The 22534-nt window shown below is 42.7% G+C and overlaps 1 protein-coding gene across 4 annotated transcripts in view; it reads left to right on the top strand.

The window, feature by feature from the left end:
• Nucleotides 1-22534, top strand: part of SHCBP1 (SHC binding and spindle associated 1) — an 80304-nt gene that overhangs the window by 51751 nt on the left and 6019 nt on the right. Inside the window, exons 13-17 of one of the 4 annotated variants that reach the window (XR_006211952.1) lie at nucleotides 222-332; nucleotides 440-639; nucleotides 1545-1599; nucleotides 12536-12589; nucleotides 16834-16989. Coding sequence is in view for 3 of the 4 variants with exons in the window: in XM_042969705.1 (XP_042825639.1) it covers nucleotides 222-332; nucleotides 440-639; nucleotides 1545-1599; nucleotides 3345-3622 (644 nt within the window). In the remaining variant the exon portion in view is untranslated. Of the gene's footprint in view, nucleotides 1-221; nucleotides 333-439; nucleotides 640-1544; nucleotides 1600-3344; nucleotides 3761-12535; nucleotides 12590-16833; nucleotides 16990-22534 lie in introns of those variants that run through there. The other 3 variants (XM_042969706.1, XM_042969705.1, XM_042969707.1) reach the window with 3 other exon arrangements.

Raw genomic sequence — 22534 nt, 5'->3', positions numbered from 1 at the left:
AGCTGAATCATAGTTACACTTGATTCCAGAGATGGAAGTTTAACTTATTGAAAATTTCCTTACTTTCAGGTTTTTCTTTTTTAAGGCTGAAGATTTCAAATCCTTTAGTTCATCTTCATAGGCATGGTCTAAGCTGATGATTCTAAACCTTTATATGTTAATGGGCCCTTTGAAGATATTACCTAATTCATGCAATTGTGTGTTTCTGTGACTGTTTGCAGGCAAAGCTGAGACTCTGATGAAGCTGTGGCGTGAATGTGAATTGGGAGCAGACTCTCCATGGACCAGTGAGATGAGGCAGGGGGAGAGAGAAGTACATGGGAAATATGCAGGTAAATACTGAATTTTGTAAAGCTTATTTTTCTGTTTGGGAGTATAGCAGTGGTAGAAGAGGGAAAGCCTAATCTTGAAAAAAAACAATTTGTTTCTCCTTCCCCAGGCCAGGTCTCTGGGAGTGGTGGAAAGGAGAGTCACAGAGGAATGGTGGAGGGACCAGGACATCCTTCCTATGGGGGGAAGGAGAGGGCTGGAGGAGGAAACAGCCCCCACACCAAGGACAGGGGTGTGGAAGGGAGCAGGCCCAGAGGACCCCAAGGGCGCTCCTCCCCAACTCATAGCTCGAGGACAGTCCACTGTCTGGTGGGTCAGGGGGCTCTGGATAAATGGACTGAGGGTGGGGCCTTGGACACCTTGGGTGGTGGGGTGGGGCCTTGACTAAGGGGAGCAGAACAGAACGCTGCTTCTCCCAGGAGTCTTGCAGTGTGGGGAGTTCACAGTCACATTTGCCTGTACTCTGAGAGACTCCCTCTCCTTCCCAAGGACTTCACTGTGGTCCATGGACTCAAGTTAACCCCCAGGTAACCTCTGACCCTTGAATACAGGGTGGGCCACCTGCTGGGTGCCCGGCAATGCAATTACCACCCACTTTGGAGTGGGGACTGCACTTAGGAGAGAGGGTTTCTCTGGGCAACTATTTTGTTGTCTTTTAAAAATTAACCTGAAAAAAAGTCATTCAAATATCATGTGATGTTTAAAAATTAAGAGAATACTGAAGGGAAAATGAAAATCTCTTGTATTCTCACTCCTCCAGGGATAATCATTCTGAACATTTTGATGTTTAACTGACTGGACTCATTTGTGTTTATAGGAACAGTTAAAAATCAATCACAGTGGGGCAGACTGGTTCCTGCTGTTCCCCCACTTTAGGTTTCTCATCAGTCATGCCACCTCCTTGTGGGATGGTGTGCAGGGCCCCAGCAGACATAATTAATTCCCTGTGATGGGCAGTTAGCACGTGGTTAGCCTTTCACTTTTACAAACAGTGCTACAGTGAACCTCACTGCAAGCTGAATTCCATTTCTAGGAATATATTTAAAGGAAATAATTAAGGAAAGATGCAAAGAAAAGGTATTTTTTTAAGGCTTTGGATACATATCACTAAATTGCCTGACAACTTTTTAGCAAACTCCCACCCCCAGCAGATGTACATGAGTCAGAATATGACTGACGGTTTCAGAGACGTCTTTGGGGATTTTGTCTTCCAGGAAACTATTGCTCATATGGTTTTCAAGAGACTGCAGCTTTCCTCTCCTTTATCAGGTACAACAGAAAAAAAATGCAGCAATAGCAATAACAACAACTTGAAATCAGGTATTTAACCTAAATAGCTTCCCCTGTTGCCTACTGGGGATGAAGATCTGCTTTATCGGGTATTAAAATCTTTACTAGAGGTTTTACTTAGATTTTGGCAATGGTCTCAAGGGTTACATCTAGCTTTCCTGAGCTTGAAATTGTTATTTCCAGAGGGGGATGGGGTAGAGACTTTTGGACCAGGCAGGTGGGAGGAGCCTCTTCAGAGAGCTTTCTTTACCTGTACCCAAACTACATGAGTCACCTGCCCTTCCGCTCCAGTCACCCAGGTCACACTCTGTCTTCTTAGTGTGTCCCAGTCAGCAGAACTTCTGCTCTCATCCATTGAAAACATAAACTCAGATGAGACAGAAGTTCTAGTCCCAGCACCTAGAGCTTTACCTGATACAGAGTAATCAACCAATACATTGTTGAAAGGATGAATAAAACCCATTCCTTCAATTGTAGCTTTGTTCTTTGTTGACTTTCTGTGTCCTAAAGTGACATAGAGGTAAAAAGTATGCTGAGGAATGCCAACAGAGATGGGTGGACTTGGCCTTTTCCAAAATGAAAAGCAATCTGGCATAGACATTTCTAAGGTTATGGATATTTTTCTTGCCTTCTTAAACATTTTATGTCTGGGCTCTGCCTTCTGGGTGCAGCTTTCTGAAGTTTTCTCTCTTCATCTTCCCTCAATCCCAGCATCTCAGAAAATCTGTGCAGGTAGGGCAGGAGGTGGGGAGGGGAGACATCAGAGTGTCTGGAGACACTCATCTCTGAGGTGGAGAGGCTCCTAGTGCTGCCTTTGCTACGAGGGTGTCCTCCAAGTGTAGACAACTGAGGGTTTTGTGTTGTGAGTAAGGGTGAAGGAGAGCCCTGGAAAACAGCCTGGCTGGCTTTCCCCTGGTGACACGGACACTCAGAGGAACCAGGGCAAGCCTGGAGAGCTCATGCTCCAAAGACAGAGGGCTCATTCCTTTATCTCAAGGGGTGGGATCAGATCACAAAACCAAAATGGAAGTGGAGATGGATGGAAGAGGTGGGAAGAGCTCAACATCATGACGGGTAATTGCATATTGATCACATGGAGGAAAAGAGATTTTTAATAAGGAGAAATAATTACCCAGTGAGTCAAGTATCTGACTTTCCTGAACATTCAAGCCAACCTGAGACCAGAACAGGAAACAGCTGGCAAACGTTTTAATCAAGGGAAGGTAGTTGCTCTGTCCCCCAAAGAGGGAACTCTTTAATTAAGCCCTGTTGCCTTGTTTATCAGCAGAAGTAAGAAACAATCTGGCCACCAGGATAGAGAGCAGCTTCAGAGAAACCCAGCAGTGCATGAAGATGCTGGTGCCCCTGGGAAGGGAGACAGAACCTGGGAATGTTTCATGACCAGATGTCATCTGAGACACAGGATGCTGTTATGATAAAAATGGCAGTGTCGAGGGTGGGTCAGGTGCTGCCACAAGAGGCAGGCACAGGCCCTTGTGGTGGAGGGCCAATGCCAGCAGAGCCCTCCATGTCCTGCGGACTTCGGATGCAGTCACAGCAAGATGGCCCAGCAGCTGTACCATAGAAGACTTGGTCACTGAGCTGCGAACCGTAACTTCCTTTCTTAGGCACACAGAAAATGAACACAACTGTTAAAGCAGTGGAAATTATCATAATTTTATTTCTCATTTGTCTTCTCTTTTTCCCTTCTGACATGGTAACAGACACAGCTGAATCAAGTTTCAGCAACAGAAGGCAGTGGAGATGGTGCTATGTGGTGTGGCCCAGAAGGGATTTCCTGCAGAATGTGCTAAGGCAGAGGCAGGCTAGTCTTTCCCTGGACCTGGAAACCAAAGCCTGCCCATTTCCTTCAGGATCTTCTGGCTCTGATTATCCCTCAAACCTTCCCTCCTTTCTAAAACCATTCACTTGTTTGTTCATTCATGTGTTTGTTCGTTCGTTCATTCACTTATTCATTCATTCTTGTGTATTTTACTGGTAGAGAATTTTCATCCATCCACTTCCATCTTTTCCTCTATCCCACAGGCATTGGAGGAAGGCTACTTCTGTGGGGGCTCTGTGCCCAGCATGGGAACCACCCCTTGAATAAAACATTACCCCCCCACCAAAAAAAAAAAAAACAAAAAACATTACCCACCATTTTGAAATCATTTCTTCCCTCAAGGAGATCAGAATTATTTGGATGAGTAGATTAACATTTAAAACCTCTACCTTTCCCAGAAAGCTTATTAAAGATGTGATTACAGAAATAATCACAAAACTTTACTTATTTATTGAATAAGGTTCTTTCTCTTGGTCCTGAATGTGAGATTTGAATGCTACATGACTGAAGGTTTCTTTTTAGAGTTTACTTGGTGCCCTGTGTTATAGTGCTCAGAAACAATTCTCAGTGTTTGTTACTTGGGGTCATTGCCAGTTATGGAACTGCACAGCCTTGTCTCCAGAAGTAAAATGGTCTGAAAATGACATTAGAATATCTGCAGAAAGCCTCTGGATGAGGGAAAAATCAATATGGCCCAATCCAGACCTGGCTCTGGCTCTTTTAGGGGTGGAGGCAGCATGGGGGGCCTCCACTGACTATACCCTTCTTGTCCAGAACCATCCAGTTATGACCCCTGTCAATCTCCACCTGCAAAATGAAGGGTTCTGACCTCATTCCTGGGCCCTTCCATGCTGACACACCATGATGACTAATGGCACCCAGGAACCAGCCAATCACTGGGGACAATAGGAACTCCAGCTTTAAGAGTTGAAATAAAGAGTAATCCCACCCACTCAATTTGGGAAGTAAATAGACTTGAGCCCCTGAGGATCTTTGGAATGACTACAACACAAATCAGTTCAGGGACTTCCTGTGGAGGCTGATCCCTCTTTGCCATCTTGCTTTCCACTTTCTTCTGGAAGTCACACATACACACTGGGGTGGAGAGCCAGGGAGGCAGAGGGACTTGGTTATATTTGTCCGACAGCATTATGATATAAACACCCATCTCACCTGAGATACACTCATATTTTATATGAAAGAAAAGATCTTTCTGCTTACACAGTACAATTACACATAAATACTTCATGTCATCTGCTCTTGAAATTTTAGAAGCAGGACTTAATGGTCCTGGTTACTGTGGCAACAGGCAAAATTGGTGATTTTGAAAGTTAGGGTATTGTTTCATGCTAGGAAAGTTCATTTCTGTGTATATGTGTGCATGTACATCTATGAAAGTGCTGTGTGTGTGTGTGGGTGGGTGGATGTGCGCGCGCACGGTTTTGCTGCATGGCAGAGATAGTTTTTTTTTTAATTAAAAAAAATCTGGCTCAAATGTGAATGTATTTTTTTTAATATGAAATTTATTGTCAAATTGTTTCCATACAACACCCAGTGCTCATCCCAACAGGTGCTCTCCTCAATACCCATCACCCACTTTCACCTCCCTCCCATCCCCCATCAACTCTCAGTTTATTCTCAGTTCTTAAGAGTCTCTTATGGTTTGCCTCCCTCTGTCTCTAACTTTTTCAGAGATAATTGATAGACCACACTGTCAGAAAAGTCAGGAGGTGAGACTGTCACTACTGTCCAGGTGAACACATTAGAAAAGTCACGCATAGCATGGATATTTTCTATTCCTTGTTACATCCTTTCTTGAGAAAGATTGAATTAAGCTTACAATGAACACATGACAGATTTTTGTTTGTTTGTTTTTTTTAATTTGGTAATGGAGACAAAGATGCTGGGATGAAAGACACCTACACTGGGCTCAGATAATTCTTTTCTTCCTTTTTGGTTCTATGGCTTCTCTGTGAACTCCACAGTCTTGGGCCTCCCATTTCTCTTTCCCTCACTGGTGCTGACACCCCCATGAGCCAGTTATTGGGACGCTACTGTCTTTAGCTCATTTGACACTTCTCCCACTGCTTCTCACCTACAAACATCAGTTACTAGTTTGCATGTCCATGTTACAGAATTCCTTCCATCTTATTCCAGAAATGCCCATTTCTCTTTCTCTTCCCATTCTGTTTGTTATCATCATTCTCGATGTTTCCATCTTGTGCTCAGTCTCTGTCTCTCACACACATCTCAGTGTGGCTTGATTGTTTCTCACTACAGACAGATGGTTTCTATGTGGTGGGAAAGGTAGCCTCTGGCAGCTCCAAGTCAACATCTTTTCATCTCAGAAGTTTTCTTTTCTCCAGTACTTCTTCTCTTTGACTCTGTACCTAGGAAAGGACTCTGATTGGTCTAGGTTGAATTACCTCTCCACTTCTGGGGCAATCACTGCCCTGGGTAATGAGATGTTACGACTGGTTAGGCCTGGGTCACATACACAACTGCAGAAAGGGACTGGGGCTGCCCAGTCTGAAACAATAGCTGATGTGTTAATCACAACAGGTGATGTGTTGGAAAGGTGTTGTGTCCCTGGTGCTGTGGGACCTTTCCTCCTGTCTGTAGTTCCATGGGGGAGGATATTTGGTTGGTTTCAGGAGACTAGCAGGGGAGTAAGGTGTTCTCTGAGTCTCCTTGTTAACTCAGGGCTGAGATTTCTTAGGGTTGAAGGTCAGTTTAGGTTCTAGGTAGAGATGGCTGACAGAACATATACATTCATTGGCATGTTAGTCAAGTTTTGAGAGTAAACAAAAAGCAAGAGTTAAAAAAAGATATAAGTTTAGAAAAACAAAGTAAAAGGGAAATGAAACAAAAATATACACATTTTGAAAAGCACGGAGACAAGTGGTAACTGATTTGGGTTTCCTGACTGCTGGCTTAAGCAGTCTCTGGTCAGAAGCAGCCTGAATTACACTGAAGATCCAGGAAAAAGCTCAGAAATTGTCACTTTCAGGTATCTCTGGAGGTGGAGGTAAAGACAATGCTTGAAAAAGCAGAAAATCTATTTTAGAAGCAGTTAGAATGGGAAATCCTCTTCCATTCCATGGTGTTGGTGATTGGTCTTCCCACACGGGTGGGAAGGAGAAGATTTTTTTTTCTCAGAGAAGATAAAACAGATGGTCTCTGGCCTGAGATGGGGAAGATATCATGCACTATAGACACAGGTGTGCTGTAGTAAAAACGGTATCATTTTGAATATTTCTATAATAGCTTCTTCTCCCACTCAGCTTCCAGGTTGCTGACTGCCAGGCCTGTAATGCTATGGGCAGGAGTTTAAAGGAAACTTCTTTAGGGTCTCTTTTTTGTCACTTCTTCAGAGATACTGACATTGGAAGTTCTTTAGTGGACTGACTGCTTGGTTGTCCTACAGTTGGTAAGTCTTACCATGTGATTGAGCTTCCAATCAGCATGCTAGTGCCTTGACCTTAAATAGACCTGACAGGTAGGGATCAGAAGATATCTCAGGAAAGCCTCTAATAGGAAGCAAACAGCATTGTTTTCACTACATTGGAAAGAAAATAAATGATGCCGAGAGCTAAAAGCACACGTATGGCTCCTTCTTGATATTTCAGAGATATCTAGGTAATATCAAATAGATCAGTAGAAACAGTTGAGAGTGGTTGCTTCTGGGAGTTGGGGGTATTTGGGTTAGAGAGGCATAAGGCTGTTATTTTTTAGTAAATCTTGTAAAGTTCCTGAGTCTTAAACTGTGAGCATGTATAACTTTTTGATCAAAGCCAGTTTGGAGATAATGCCTGGTTCCCTCTGTAGTTGCTGGCCTGATGGTCAGTTCACACTGCTTCCCCTGTGAGCCAGCAGGTACTATGTGTGAAGCTGCTCATTGGAAGTAACTGCTGCTGACAGACACCCCTTGTCTTCTTGCCTGCTTCATCTCGTCTCTAAAGCCAGTTGCTTCCTTGTGAATTAATCATGGTTTCTCTTGTCTCATTTTGGTATTGAACATGGTTTTGAACATTTCCCTGAGTTGGAGCTGCATGGCTCTTGACAGGATCTATTAGGAATGCTAATGGAGTATGGGAAGGGAGGGCCACGAAGTCTGCACAGGGGAGCAGGGAGGTAGGAGGACTTGGCTCCTGGCTAGACATTTTGGGTTGTGTCTGGGTGTCCAGTAATCTGGTCTCAAGGCCACCCAAGTGGAGGTGTGGTGCTCCTTGTCCTGACCAGCTTGACACCCTCTTGAGACTTTTTGGTGCCTGTGACTGGGAGGGAGTCTGACTCACCCATGAGTCTGAAGCTCTTGGGTGGACTTTTGGGATTTAGGCTTTAGTTGCTGTGCCATTAGGAGTGGGGATGCCTTACAGACACCACTCTCCCTCAAGGCCTGATCCCAATACTATCTCTACCAGGAATGCACTGGCCCCCCTGCTCTGGTGAGAAGAGATCCATCCTTACTTCTTTGTGCTCCTACATCTTTATATCTTGGCCTTTTTGAGTATGTGTCCTTTTCAAACTTATATGGTCTTTGGGAGTCCCTACTATACCCTTTAAACCACCCCAATCTCAGTGACTTGAAACAACAACCATGACTCTTGCTTGAGCCTAGGGGTCAACTGGGCAGTTCTGCAGATCAGGGGTAAGCTTAGCAAATCTCCCCTGGGCTTGCTCAGGTTCTGTGGTCAGTTGGGGGTCATCTGGAGACTGAGTGGCTTCACTCACATGTCCAAAAGTTGTCTAGCTTCAGCTGGAGTGACTGGGGTAGCTGTGCCACATGGTCCCTCATCCTCTAGCAGACTAGCTTGGGTTTGTTCACATGGCAGCATCAAGGTCCAAGACACAGGAAACTCGCACTGTCTCTTAAGGCCTAGGCTCAAAACTGACACATCATGTCTGCCACATTCTGTTGTCCTATGGCAGTTGCCAGTCAGCCCAGCTTTAAGAGGTGGGGAAATAGAATGTCTTTTGACGGAAGTGGCTGTTAAATGGCATTGCAAAGGCATGGGGGCAGGGAGTGGTGAAGAACTGTGGCCATTTTTGCAATCTACCGCAGGGTATGGAAAATGAATAATGGTTTTGAATACTTATAACAGTGCCTGACATATGTCCTTTATATGAATTAACTTCATTGTGCCTCAGTTTCCTCATCTTTAAAATAGGGATAATAACAGTACTTATTTTGTAGCATTGCTGTGGGGATTACATGAGTTAAGAAACATGCCTAGGGTCATGTGCCTGGAAAGTGGTGGAGGCTCTGGGACTTGATAGAGGACAGTAATTCTCCAATTCTTTTCTGTCTCCCACATGGAAGGGCCTGGCACAGAGGAGGCCCTTCTAAAATATGTAGCTAATTGAATGAATATATGCAGAAGTGCCACAGCTAAAAGGAGTACCTGAGAATTTGCAGAATGTCTTCCCATTCCACATTTTTTTTTTAATTTAATTAACAACAACAACAAATAATTTATCACTGATAGGGACAAATGGCAGAGACAAATGGTCTCAGAGAAGCAGAGAGGAGGGGGGCACTTCCTCACTTGAGGAGGAAGAGGTGGGGCCTTCCCACCCCATTTCAGCTCAATGTTTTGTTCACTTTGACGAATGTGCCAACCTCCCCATAAAGCCTTCATGTGTGACTGCAGTCCAAACTGATGTCACCTTTCAAGGTTTCACACAGTTTGTTACCTCAGATGCCTTCTGACACTAACATCCCCAGTTAGAAGCAATATCAGGCTAGCCTGTAACATGACACTCTGTGTGCCACATTCTATTGTATTAAGTTACATACAATGTCTTTTAGTATATGCTTATTCTCTCTTACCACTTGTAACTTGAATTTTAATTTATCAATTCATCATCCATTGATCCAGATATTCATGCAATCCACTCATTAATTGATACACTCACAAATCTATCATTCCCTCCATCAAATGAAGCTCCGTACATCCCTGCCTCTACTACTTTAGCCATGCCTTGATTTGTCTACTCATCTGTGTTCCTGGTCATCAGTGTATCCACTTTGCATTCACCCACCTATTCATCTAGCTATGTTTCTTTCCAAACATCTGTTCAAACTTTCCTACTTCAATCTTTTTCTTCCTCAATTATTCTATCTATCCCTCAATCTCATTTATTTATTTGCATATCACTAATCACTATATCCACTCATCCATACATTCATTTATCCTTATACCACTCACCCATTCAACCCTCTGCATCCATTTTTCCTGTATTTCTATATAATTTTTTAGTAACACATCTGTCCACTTATCCCTCCATTCCTCTTTTCCTTAATTTAATCCTTCCTTCCTCTCTCCATCCACTTATTCATCCCTGAAGTCAAACTTCCATACATTTATCAATCCATCTGTCCTTCCATTGATCATCTGTTCTTGTTGCCTTTCATTTTTTATCCTCCCTTCTTTCACCTATTCATCCAAACATCCATCCATCCATCCATCCATCCTTTCCTCTATACTTATGATGTCCTAATGAGAAAGACTGTATTCTAGACCTGTTGGAATGAAGATTCTTATAAAAGGAATTAATGGGGGCATTAAGGTGAGGATTTGGGAACTGTGAAGTTCGGGGGTAGGTTATGTGTGCTATGATGAGCATCACAAAAAAATCTTCGATATAGCGGGGTGCCTGACTGGCTCAGTTGGTAGAACATATGACTCTTGATCTCAGGATTGTAAATTCAAGCCCCACATTGGGTGTAGAGATTACCTAAAAATAAAATAAAAAAACCCTTAGATATGGATATATATACCCCTAGTAACCAGGTAATTATAGCCAGGTAAGATGAGCACTTTGGTTACATATTTCTCCAATTAGACTTTAATCCCCATGAACACAAAGAATACGTCTACCTTGCCACAACTGTGTTCCAGTAGTTTTCAGAGTATCTGGCCTGTACTAGATAGTTAATGAATCTGTTTATTAAATAAAGAATATGAGATCTATGAACATTTTCAGCCCCATACTCAGTAAAGTATTAAGAATGATTTAGAAAGATCTAGTGTGGGATGGAGGAAGATTCTTGGTCATGAATGGAAAGAAAGTGGCCCTAGATTTCCTCCACAAAGCATACAAATTTTGATGTGGTGGGGGGTGACTCAGAGCTGCTCTATGACTTTCATTATTATATTTAACAACTATGTTGGTACAAAGACAAATATATATGTGTACTAACTAGAATTTAAATAAAAACTTGAGATAAAGAGACAATATTATGTATTATACATATACATAATATTATACATTTTCTTAAACTTAAAAGTTCATGTTTTTTTCTTCTGACTTAAAAACATTTTGTGTGCCTATTAACAGTCTTGTGGACCCTGGACAGTGTGCCCACTGTGCCTAATGGAAACATGGACCTGGAGTAGCATAGACAATGAATTTTGGGCTGTAGCAGGAGGCCAGGACTCTTCAGAAGCATTTGCCAGTGATAACCCACCTCTTTATTTCTTCCACTGAAAAAAAAAAAAAAAAAAAACCAAGCCATTTCAGATGCCCTCCCTGGTCCACCAGAAAATCTCACTTTTATGAAGTCTTGGCCAGATAGCTCAAATAATAAATATTGGTTGTTGTTGATGATGATGATGATGATGATGAAAGTAATAATAATGATTTGTTTATTATGTATCAGGAACTGTGTGAAGTGCATTTTTCAAACCTTTCATATATTGTTAGAAAGTGCTAGGGAAACACTGGAACTTCAATGTGTTTAACAGTGTGCCTTTGATTTCTGAGAAGACTTTGCTCCTCTATGGTTGCTCACCAAGCACCCACTCCCCCTTCTTTCAGTCACAGCACCTTCATATCTCTACTGGGAAATTTTCCTCACTCACTGAGTGCAGTCTTGGGATTGTCAAATATTGTGGGCACATGACCCAAACATGGACAATTAGATTAGTTTTTTGGAGACTTTGAATCCTGAGTGAAGTAATCAGTTGGGGGTCTGTTGTTGGAATGAATGAACTCTGACAAACCTGTCAACTATTCCATACCACCTACCCCAGCCCTTTCCTATCTATGCAACACACTGCATGGTTCCTGTTCCAATTAAACCTGGTTCTCTAGCTCAGCTGATTCTTTCTTTAATTCAAATAGAGAAAGAACTTATAAGAAGGATGTTGGGTTGCTCAGAGTCAGTTTTCTTTGTTTGCCATCAAAGAACCTTAATGGATACAGCCCCTAAAAGAGACATAGTTGCAGTGGTTGGAATTGTTGAAAAGAAAACCCTGTGCCCAAAATGGGGTCACTTAGGCCAAGTCACCAAACTGGGGCTTAATACCTAACTTAACTGCAGTTTCAACCTCCCCCAGAAATGCAGACTTAACTAGCCAGTTATGAATTTTCTGGTCAGCACCAGTAAGGTAATCTTTCGCATGGCTTCTCCATCCCCCAAAGGAAGATGGGGCAATCCACCTAGTAAGACTCTTTTGTTCCCAACATAAATAAGTGACCACACCTGAAATAATCATTTTTCTGTGTATGACTTACTTTCCTGCCTTTAAAAACCTTTCTCTTTCTGTAGCCCTTTGGAGCTCCCCTCATGGGATGTTGCCTAATTCGTGAATTTCTTAATAAAGTCAGCCGGATCTTTAAAATTTACTTGATTGAATTTTTGTTATTTAACAGAACAAGGGTGCATTTTTTCTTTAACAACAAAAGCTGAAACTCTGCAGGGTCGAAGCCTAAGATCCTATTTAGCTAGAGAAGAGTTCATGGCAAACCTCCTGAGCTAATGTCCCAGAACAGGAAGATAACTTTGGAGCTTAGTTTATTTCCATACAAATGGGATTTTAAGTCCTTATCAGGGTAACAGAAACAAACAAAAAAATGTCATACAAACACATTTAGGGTAGCCTGGTTAATTCCTTCTTCTTTTGGAACAACTATATTATCAAGATTATGCTTCACTGCCTGTTAGACTTGCTTCTGCTGGGAAGCAGATGAATTGATTTTGAACTTCTTTTGTGATACTCTTAGTGCTTTGTCAGTAAAATTACTGTAATATCTTATGCCATCTGTCATATTCCCTTCTTGCAGCAGGAGCCCTCTCCAACCACAAAGTTCTCAAGCTGAATTTCAATCTTCAGAGTGGTTAGTATTCCAGCCCACGTTCTGTGGTGCTCTGCTGGCCGGCTGGGGATGGGGCTACCAAGTGAGTGGTGGCCTGGTTTTTGATTTCATGCGGGAAGAAACACCTTACCTTGGATGGTTGGGTCTGGAGGCACTGATGAGCTGAGGCAGTTTTGCAGATATCCCATTCCCAGAGACCTGGAGGCTTTGAGACAGCTGGATAGTAGTAGGAGTAGGTTAGTAGCAGATTAGGGTGAGTTGGGTGGAGTGAGTCACTCACCTGGGGTTGCAAAATGTAAAGGGGTTTCAAAAAACTCAGCAAGGACAGATAATATTTTAATATGATATTTAAAGCATTAAAATTAATGAAAAAAATTCATGATGAACAAAATATCAAACATTTCCACAAAGTCAGGATCAGTGATAGCACTGTGCTGTCAGCCTGGGGTCTGAGGCAACAAGGAAAATCAGTAGGGCTTCTCCTCCATTCCCTACTACCACCCCTCCACCTTTCCAGGGTATTTCTGTACATGGCCTGTGCATCCAGCTCTGCTTTGTGTGTTTCAGCCATGAACCTGAACTGACACAGCATTTCAAAGTTGGTCTGCAGCTTGTATGGCTGTGGGTATCTTACTTTGTTATCATGTGTAAGTGCTAGTTGAACTAGATATAAAATTCTGAGTTCAAAATTTTTTTCTTTCATCACTTTGGGTGGATGAAAACACTGGAATTACATTTGAGTGTTACTGTCTTATTATTGTTCATATTTGAATGATCTACTTTTCACGCTACATCTTTTAAAGGCTGCTCTTTATCCCTAATGTTCCCAAATATCAATATATTTTTGCATGGGAATCTTTTTTTAAAAAATCTATCCCTTTTGCACTCTTTCAACATATCAACCTGAGGTCCTGAATATTTCTTTTAATTTTGGAATTTCTCATTCATTATTTTCAAAAACCATTTCTTCCTTTCTCTTGTGTCTTTCCATGTAGGACTTCAATTATATGCATGTTGATCTTTCCGGTTCTGTGTACCATATCTCTCACATTTTACATTGTTTTAATACTCTCTTTTTCCTGAGAGGGCTTCTCTAAGTCAATGTTCCTCAAATTTGGCTACACATTAGAATCTTCTGTGAGCTTTCACAAATGCATGCCTCAAACTAATCAAATGAAGCTCTCTGGTGGGTACTTTTTTTGTTGTTATTGCTTATTTATTTTAGAGAGAGAGAGAGAGAGAGTGCAAGAAAGGGAGGGCAGAAAGAGAGAGAGAGAGACAAAGAGAGAGAGGTAGAATCCTAGGTGGGTTCCATGTGCAGCACTGAGCCCAATGTGGGAATTGATCTCACAACTGTGAGATTGTAATCTGAACCAAAATCAAGAGACAGATGCTTAACCAGCTGAGCTACGCAGGTGCCCCTGGTGGTGGGTACTTTTAAATCTCTTAGAGAACTCCAGTGTGCAGCCGGTGTTGAGAACCATGTCAGCACTTCTCAGACTTTGGCGAACATACAGATCACCCAGGAATCTTGTTAACATGTGCGTTCAGATTTGGATAGATCTGGGAAAGGTCTGAGAATTTGCATTTCTAACAAGTTCCTAGATGATGTTGCTGCTGCTAGTCAATGGATCATATTTTTTGAGTAGAAAAATTCTATATGACCTACCAATTCACTAATTTATTTTTTAGCTATATCCATTCTGCTATAACTCATCTATGGAACTCTATATTTCTATTATTACAATTTTCATTTTCAGTATTTCTAATTAGGTATTACTTATAATTGCTTTGTCAACTGCCTCTCATATATCTTTGAATTTATTATGCTTATAAATTTTTGTTCTGTAGAGTAAAGGTTGTTGGGTGTGATGTTCTTCTTTCACAGAATGAGACTCCTCAAATGTCTCATTATTTTTCCACTCAGAGTTCACATTCTCCTGGGGTAATTAGCTACTTTGGATGCTAAATGTATACCGAGGAGTATACACTGGGCTAAATCCCAAGCCCTAGTTCATGTCCCTTCTGGTGAATTTAGGAAGGAGAGTAGTGAGAGAAGAAAAGGACCAGAAGAAGGGGATTGATGGGGGAGGGGCAGTGCTGTGGGAACAAGATTCAGGTGTTAGTGTCCAGGCTCAGCAGCTCCATTCTTTCTCTGACCCCCATCTTATTCCATTCCCTAGATAACAGTCTTAGTACTTTTGCTGTGGGCCCTGTTCTGTTCCTAGAGCTGTCTTCCTTGCTCTAATCACCTAAACCTGAGGAGTAGGAAGAGGTGGGGAACACACAAGCCTGTTGGTCTACCTACATCTGGTTTTATCTCCTACTACCCAGCCAGGCTCCAATGGTGTCACTGTCTTGTCATACAACTGCAAGACAAAAATCATCCTAGCCAGATCAAAGGGATAGGCATTGACAGTCCAGTGAAATGCTGGGGTGAAAAAAGAGCTTTCTTCCAACTGTCCCCTGAAAGTGATTCTTGGACATTTGGGCAGCTGTTTCCCCTGAAAATCAGGACCCTGACCCTTCCTGATTTTCCTGGGTGTTTCTTGCAGTTTTTCTTTTAGTGTTTCAGATCCATTGACCTCCACCTCATGGCATCCCTGGAAGAGATGTGGTTTCAGGTGAGGGAACCAGCAGCCAGTGTGAGTTTCCCACCTCAGCAGGACACATGTTTGCATGTGGACACATGTTTGCATGTTGACTCAGCTTGGCTTGGTGCCTATCTCCCGGCAGCCTGGAAAGGAGAAACCACCACAGCCATAGTCCCAACCACAACCACCAGTCATGGGAAGAGTGGTGACCATGAGCCAGCCTCCACCTTCATGGAGCTTATAAGCTGGACAGGGAGACAGGCAATAATAGTGGAGTGTGATAAATACTACGGAAGTTGTTCATGAGGCACATTGTGGGGGTATCAGTCCCAGGCTTGTGTGTATGACTGGATGGTACAATCATTACGAACATCACAGAAAACTTGCCTGGAAAAGCCGATACCAAAGCTGATATCTGAAAGATTATTTACAGGGAAGAGTCTTCTTGGTATAGAAAATGGCACAGGCAAAGTCCAGAAAGTCAGAAAGTGCACAGTGTGTTTGGAAAACTAGAAGGAGAAGATGGGTCTGGAATTAGGAGGGGGTGAGTAAGGCAGGGTTATGCAAATACAGGGAAGATTTTGTCTTCATTTGAACTTTTGATATTTTGTTCAATATGAATTTCTTGTATTAATTTTGATTTTTAAACATATTGCATTAAAATATTATTTTTCTTATTTACTGAGATTTTTGCTGTTTCTTTCAATTTTGCCCCTGAGCCTAGTGCCTCACTTGCTTTACCTTAGTCCTAGTAGTTGGGCATAGCTGCAATATAGATTTCTGAGAGGCACAAGGTGAAAGATGAAACTGGCATAGCGCAGAGGCCAGATCAGGAGGAAATGTATGCCTCACTAAAGAATTGGACTTTATATCTCAATTCTGCTTAAAGCTGTCCAGTGGTGCATGGTTGCCCTTGAAGAGTCCAATTTGGCTTTGCAAGGATCACATTGGTTACAAGGGATTGAAGGGAGCAGGCTGAAGAAAAAATTTTTCCTTGTTCCTCTGACTCCAAAGGGACCCTTGCTTCATGCTCTGGCAGCAGGCTGTCTGGGCTTGGATGTTACCACCCCCAATGGGACCTTTGTGTAGCCCTTATTTCTCATTACCCATTTTCCTGCAATGTGCATAAGGTGGATGCAAGATTAGCTCATTGATTAACGGATCGTTGGGAGCCCCATCTTTCTCACACTGCCTCTCACATTGCAGAGGGTCTGTTAAAAGAATATCAATGAGGTTGTTAATGTAGCAATCAGGATTTTCTGGTGGAACCAAAGCTTTGAGAATCAATAAAACATTAAAAAAGGTTAAACACTTTATTGGATAAGTCAGAACATATTCTTTAGTTAATGATACAACTTTCGGGGAAAATGGAATATGAAAAGGCAAGGTAATATCACTCTGTAATGGGAAAACACTACATAAAAGGATTATATTATCAGTCTGACACTTGAATTCAGTGTGTACACTCATTATGACTAAAGTTGGAATAGCAGGATGAAGTCTCCACAGGGAAAATAGCAAGATGGTTGGGAGATAAGAATGCCAGGGGGCTCTGGTGCTTTCACTGGTTGTGTGACATCAGGCAAATCATTTAATTTAACTTTTCTAAGCCTCAGTTTCCTCACTTAGAGATGGGGACTAATGTACCTACCATGTTCTGCTTCTTCATAGGGATATTATGAAGATATGATGAAATGAAAGTTACCAAGTATCGTATGCATATTAAAGTTTTTGTCTATAGTCACAGTGAGTAATAATCTCAGGGAAGAATCTCTGAGAATGCAGAGGAAGCAGAGAAAGAAGCTGCGGAACAATGCAGCTGCACTGGTAAGGGTCCCTTGTCTGGCACCTCTGATTTGTTCCTTAATGGATAAGAATTGCTGCCTCCATTTATTTTCTCTAGGATTCTCACAGATTTCTTATGCATTTCCATCTACAGAATTTCACTTACTCCCTTTCCCTGGAAAGCACTCCTCTCTCCTCCTTTTTATACAAACCCCACCCATCCTCAGGGGTCAGTTAAACCATAAGAGTGGGGGTATGTTCCTGCCCATCTCCCCCAACTCCTCAAAGCTGGGAAGGGTTTATGGAAGCATGACAGTCCTTTCAAGAGTAGTTGATTCTAGAGACATTAATTGAAAATGTAAGCTCTTACTTAAGACATTGTTCAAGTGTAGAAGTTGCAAGATTTCTTAGATAATAAAACAAAAAAATCCCACAGGCAAGTTGGAAAAAACTCAATATCAGTAAGACTTAAGCTATGCTCTGCCCCTCCTAATATTGCTATCCCTCTGTGTCTATGAAGGGTGAGGCTCAGTGTTCCCCTGCCTCTGCCAGGAAGCCCTCCTTGACCATTCCAGTCCACAATGACTTCTGTACTCTTTAGGCACTTACTGTTTGAAATACACAATTTAGCCCTGACAATGACATGATTCTGGATGAATCCCTGTGGTTGTGCAAGCACAAGTCTTGGTTTTCTAAAGGAGACTGGGAGTTCTCTGAGACAGGACTGAATCTTCTCTTCTACGCAGTGAGGCAGGGCCAGGCCTCTCTAAGCACATATTAACCAATGGCCTAAATGGACACTAGTCCTCCCAATGACCTTCTACTGAAAAAGGTACTGGAAGTATTGCTGCTAGAAATAATGGCAGAAAGGTGGAGCTACCTTGTGATGCCAAAGCATGTCAATAATCTGACTTCAGGCTGGGAAAACAAACAGGGACATGGAGAGGCACTTGAGCTTCACCCTTATTAAGACAAGGATGAGATAAGCATTAGGTGCAATAAGGTCTGAAGTTGCAGAACAGAACAGCTGCAGAAGAAGCTCCAGGATAATGTGAGAAAGCCCTGGGATAATGCAGCTGAGCATGGGAAGAAGCATGAGGGGAAGTGGCTTGTTTCTGGATGGAAGAGGAGCTTAGAGGTGGGCAACCTGCCCAGGCTGGAAAGAGTCTTGAGACACCACTCAGCCTTATGTTCTTCTGCTTTAGTTCCCAACGGACACCCAGGTTTGGTCATCTTGTTTAAAGGCAGGGCACATCAGCAAATATCTTTTCCCATTCCGTTGGTTGCCTTTTAGTTTTGTTGGTTGTTTCCTTTGCTGTGCAGAAGCCTTTTATCTTCATAAGATCCCAGTAGTTCATTTTTGCTTTTAATTCCCTTGCCTTTGGGGATGTGTCAAGTAAGAAATTGCTGCGGCTGAGGTCAGAGAGGTCTTTTCCTGCTTTCTCCTCTAGGGTTTTGATGGTTTCCTGTCTCACATTCAGGTCCTTTATCCATTTTGAGTTTATTTTTGTGAATGGTGTGAGAAAGTGGTCTAGTTTCAACCTTCTGCATGTTGCTGTCCAGTTCTCCCAGCACCATTTGTTAAAGAGACTGTCTTTTTTCCATTGGATATTCTTTCCTGCTTTGTCAAAGATTAGTTGGCCATACGTTTGTGCAACATGGATGGAACTGGAGAGTGTTATGCTAAGTGAAATAAGCCATACAGAGAAAGACAGATACCATATGGTTTCACTCTTATGTGGATCCTGAGAAACTTAACAGAAACCCATGGGGGAGGGGAAGGAAAAAAAAGAGGTTAGAATGGAAGAAAGCCAAAGCATAAGAGACTCTTAAAAGCTGAGAACAAACTGAGGGTTGATGGAGGGTGGGAGGGAGGAGAGGGTGGGTGATGGGTATTGAGGAGGGCACCTTTTGGGATGAGCACTGGGTGTTGTATGGAAATCAATTTGATAATAAACTTCATATATCGAAAAAAAATAAAGGGAGGGCACATCATCCCTATGGGTGGGGTGCATTCATTCATTCAGAAACACAAATGATATACCAGTGATCAAAACAGACACAAGTCCTGCTGTCAGAGAGCTCACATTCTAATGGGGAGACAAGAAACAAATAAACAAAAATAAAGTGAAAAAATCTCAGAGTGTTATAAAGGAAATAAACCAGACTGGTGTTACTGTGATTGGAAGGTGAGAGGCCTTTCTGAGGCCAGTGTTGAGTGATGAGAGGAGCTAAGACTGTGGCTATCTGGGAGAGAAGTGCCTTTTCAGGTGGAGAAGAGCAGGGGATGAGGCCTGGGGCAAGAAAGAACTAGGTGTTTTCTGGTGTTCCAAGGAACAAGAATGAGGTCAGTGTAGCTGGAAGAGAGAGAGACAGAGAGAGAAACAGAGATGGAGAGATAGAGAGAGAGAGAGAAAGAGAAAGAGAGGAGGGGTGGCCCAGACACCCATTCCAGGGCAAAGGGAAGGCAGATTACTCTGATTGCTGAATGGAGGATGGTAAAACAGGCAAGCAATGATGGGGGCCTAGGCCATGGTGACTCCCCTCCTTCACCCACCTGGACCTGCCCCATTTGCAGCACCTCACCCATAAGCTGTGCCAGGCATTGCAGCAGTAAGGCCTATGGTAGAACTTGGCCAAATCCCTGAGGCTCTGATCTCCAGCCTGCTCATCTGGAAAACAGAATTGGCAACAGCACCTTCTTCGTAGGATGCTGGTGAAAGACATTAGAACACATCTGCACCAATCATGGGAACAAGAAGCTGATGCAAGGTGGCAGCTCGCAATTCTATGCCCCACATTTCCCCCACATCATGGTGTTGCGGAGATCAGGATGTGTCATATAGTTATGTTCATTTAATATACATTCGGGAAGCTCATCCAAAAATTAATGTCATCCTAGAATTGAGGAAACACAGTGTTATGAGCCCACTCTGCTCATGTTAACCTCTGTATTTTTGCCCCTCCCCCCACCTTTTGAATGCTTTTCTGCCAAGGCCCTCCTTTTCCTAGCAGCCCTCACTAACTCCCAGTCCATGGAGGCCACCCTGGGCCCTGCCAACTCTAAAACTGCTTACCTTCTCTCACACTGGAGAGGCAACAAGCCTTCCAGGGTCAGCCTCAAACCTCTTCACTGTCTTCCACCAATACTGAGCCCCCAGTGAGTGATCAAGAAGCCTCTGATGAAGAATCCTCACCGCAGTATATATCACCGGAGCCTTTTCTGTCAGGAGCTGTGCTGTAGTCTACAGCTTTCCTGATGCTTTTCCAGGCTTTCTAGCTGCCAACATCAACCCTGCCTCTAACATCAGGGGAAAAGTAGGACCTTCTTCCTTCCTCGATGAAGAGAGACTCATGAAAAGGCACTGCTCCTTGACGGCCACCTCCATGGGCTTGCTTTCATGCTGTTCCCCTAGTGTCTTTTCATGACAGTCTAATACACATCATATGAACACATTTCCTTTAAAAGCCCTAGGGAAAAAGGTTATGTGCTGCTGGCTACCTCCAGCCTCTCTCTTTCCACAGAGATGATAATTTGAAGATGCTCTCCATTGGTTCCCACTGAAGCTGATGTGGTACTGAGTTCTCAATGATCAGGAAATGCTTCCTGCAAAAGGGAGTAGGTTGAGGAATAAGATCCTCAAAGTGGGTGATTCAGAAGAAATGATGTAGAAGATGATGTAGATGATGACATCTGTGTGTCATCCCTGACACTATATTCCCATATAGAAAAGCTAGTCACAGTTTCTGCTGCTAATGGGGGGAGGTTTCAATCAGATAGATGAGGTTGATGTCACCTCTGCTCTCCTTTCCTGCCACGAATGTAGATGTGATGTTTGAACGGTGGCAGCCATCTTGTGACCATGAGCAATTACTATATGCCAGAAACTGTGTCCAGAGTTATACCAAATCCTCATTGCAACCCTATGAGGCAGGAATCATTATCCACCTCATTTTACAAGTAAGGAGCCCAGGCCTCAGAGAGTGGAAAGCACACAGGTTTAGCTAGTAGAGATGGTATTTGAACCCAGGTCTAGACCCCAGGGTCAGCACTATTAACTATGAACTCTTTTCATAAAAGCTGGGGACAATGGAAGGCAGAGAGGGATCCAGCTTCATGGAAGCCACTCCCTGTGTGTGCTGTGGTGCTGCTCAATTTCTCTCTTTCTTTCTCTGAGAACAGGTGGGATCAAAGCAGAAAACTGAAGCAGAGCATGTTGGGAGACTCCCTGTGAGGTTGATATTTAATCATTTGTCTGTTTAACTCCAATGAGTGAGGGTGTAAATGCAGCCCAAGGTGTGTTGTTTTAATAATAAATCAGAGGTGAGTGCTCACGATTCCTTAATTATGTATATTTTTCTCAGGAAAAGTTTAAGGACCTCAGCAGGTGCTTGCTCTCTGGGCCTCATTATTGTTGACAAAGCCAGGATTTATGTGTTCAGAGCAGCATGTGGCAAAACGTGTGCAAGGGTTGGGAGGCTGCTCATGTTTCCCTTGCTGTTAAAATGTCATCTCGGGGTAAATAATATGTGTTAACACACCAGGCAAATCTCCCAGGCTTGTTTCTTTTGCCTAGTCTGGAAATAATCTAACAGCTTAAAACAACTTCATGACTAAATGTAGTGAGTTATTTAAACTTTCTTAAAAAATGACATTTTTACATCATTCTTATTCTATCTCATTTAATTCAATTGTGAAATCCACAAATTAACATGAGAGTGAGTCACTTTCAGTTCTCCAGGGATGCGTTTTCCCAAATCATTGTCTTAACAACACTCATTGCATTGGGAGTTGCTGATTTGGCTGGAACAGGGGAAGGAAACTTTTCTCTGGTGGCCTGGTTAACACTTCTTGATACTTGTGGGTACTGGGTGCATCCTGTCCTTCCTCTTTCAGTTGTCATGGCTCCTGGAGATAATGCTCAGTGGGCAACACCAGAATTTGGTTCATTAGAATAACTGTTCCTATCTCTGCTCACCTGCTTCTCTGCTATAGAGGCTGAAGGGGTATGTAGTCACTTTTCCAAACTCCCTTGCATCCAGGTCATGTGATCTGGTTCTGTCTAATGAGATATAATTGAAAATCCTGTGGATGTTTGGGGGGAAATTTCAGGAAAAACTTTTGCTTTCCTGAAAGGATAAGACAGTAAGGTTGGTATTGCCCCTTCTCTCCCTTTTTGCCTTAATGTGAGTATGATGTTTTTGCTACAGCAGCCATCCTGTCACCAAGAGGCAAGACACACATAGGAGAGAGCCACCATTCTAAAGATGATGAAATGAAAATGAGCCTGGGTCTCCGATGTCATCATTAAATAGCTGAACTAGTGCCAGTAATTTTCTATCATTAGATTTCTTATTACTGAGAAAAACAATTGCTTATCTTTTAGCTATTATAGTTGGACTTTGCAGCCTAACACATTTCTAACTGGTACTTATTCCATGGGAAAACATATCTGCCTCAAGTGGTGACCAAGCCTCAAGCTGCAAGATCTGGGCAATTCTGGAGAGGAATTAACCCTATTTTCTTCTTCCTTCCTTCCTTCCTTCCTTCCTTCCTTCCTTCCTTCCATCCTTTTATTCATTCACA

The sequence above is a fragment of the Panthera tigris genome, chromosome E2 (genome assembly GCF_018350195.1).
Source record: "Panthera tigris isolate Pti1 chromosome E2, P.tigris_Pti1_mat1.1, whole genome shotgun sequence".
NCBI classification, from domain to species: Eukaryota; Metazoa; Chordata; class Mammalia; order Carnivora; family Felidae; genus Panthera; species Panthera tigris.
The sequence above is the reverse complement of the archived record's forward strand: the minus strand, read 5'-3'. Positions and strand labels throughout refer to the sequence as shown.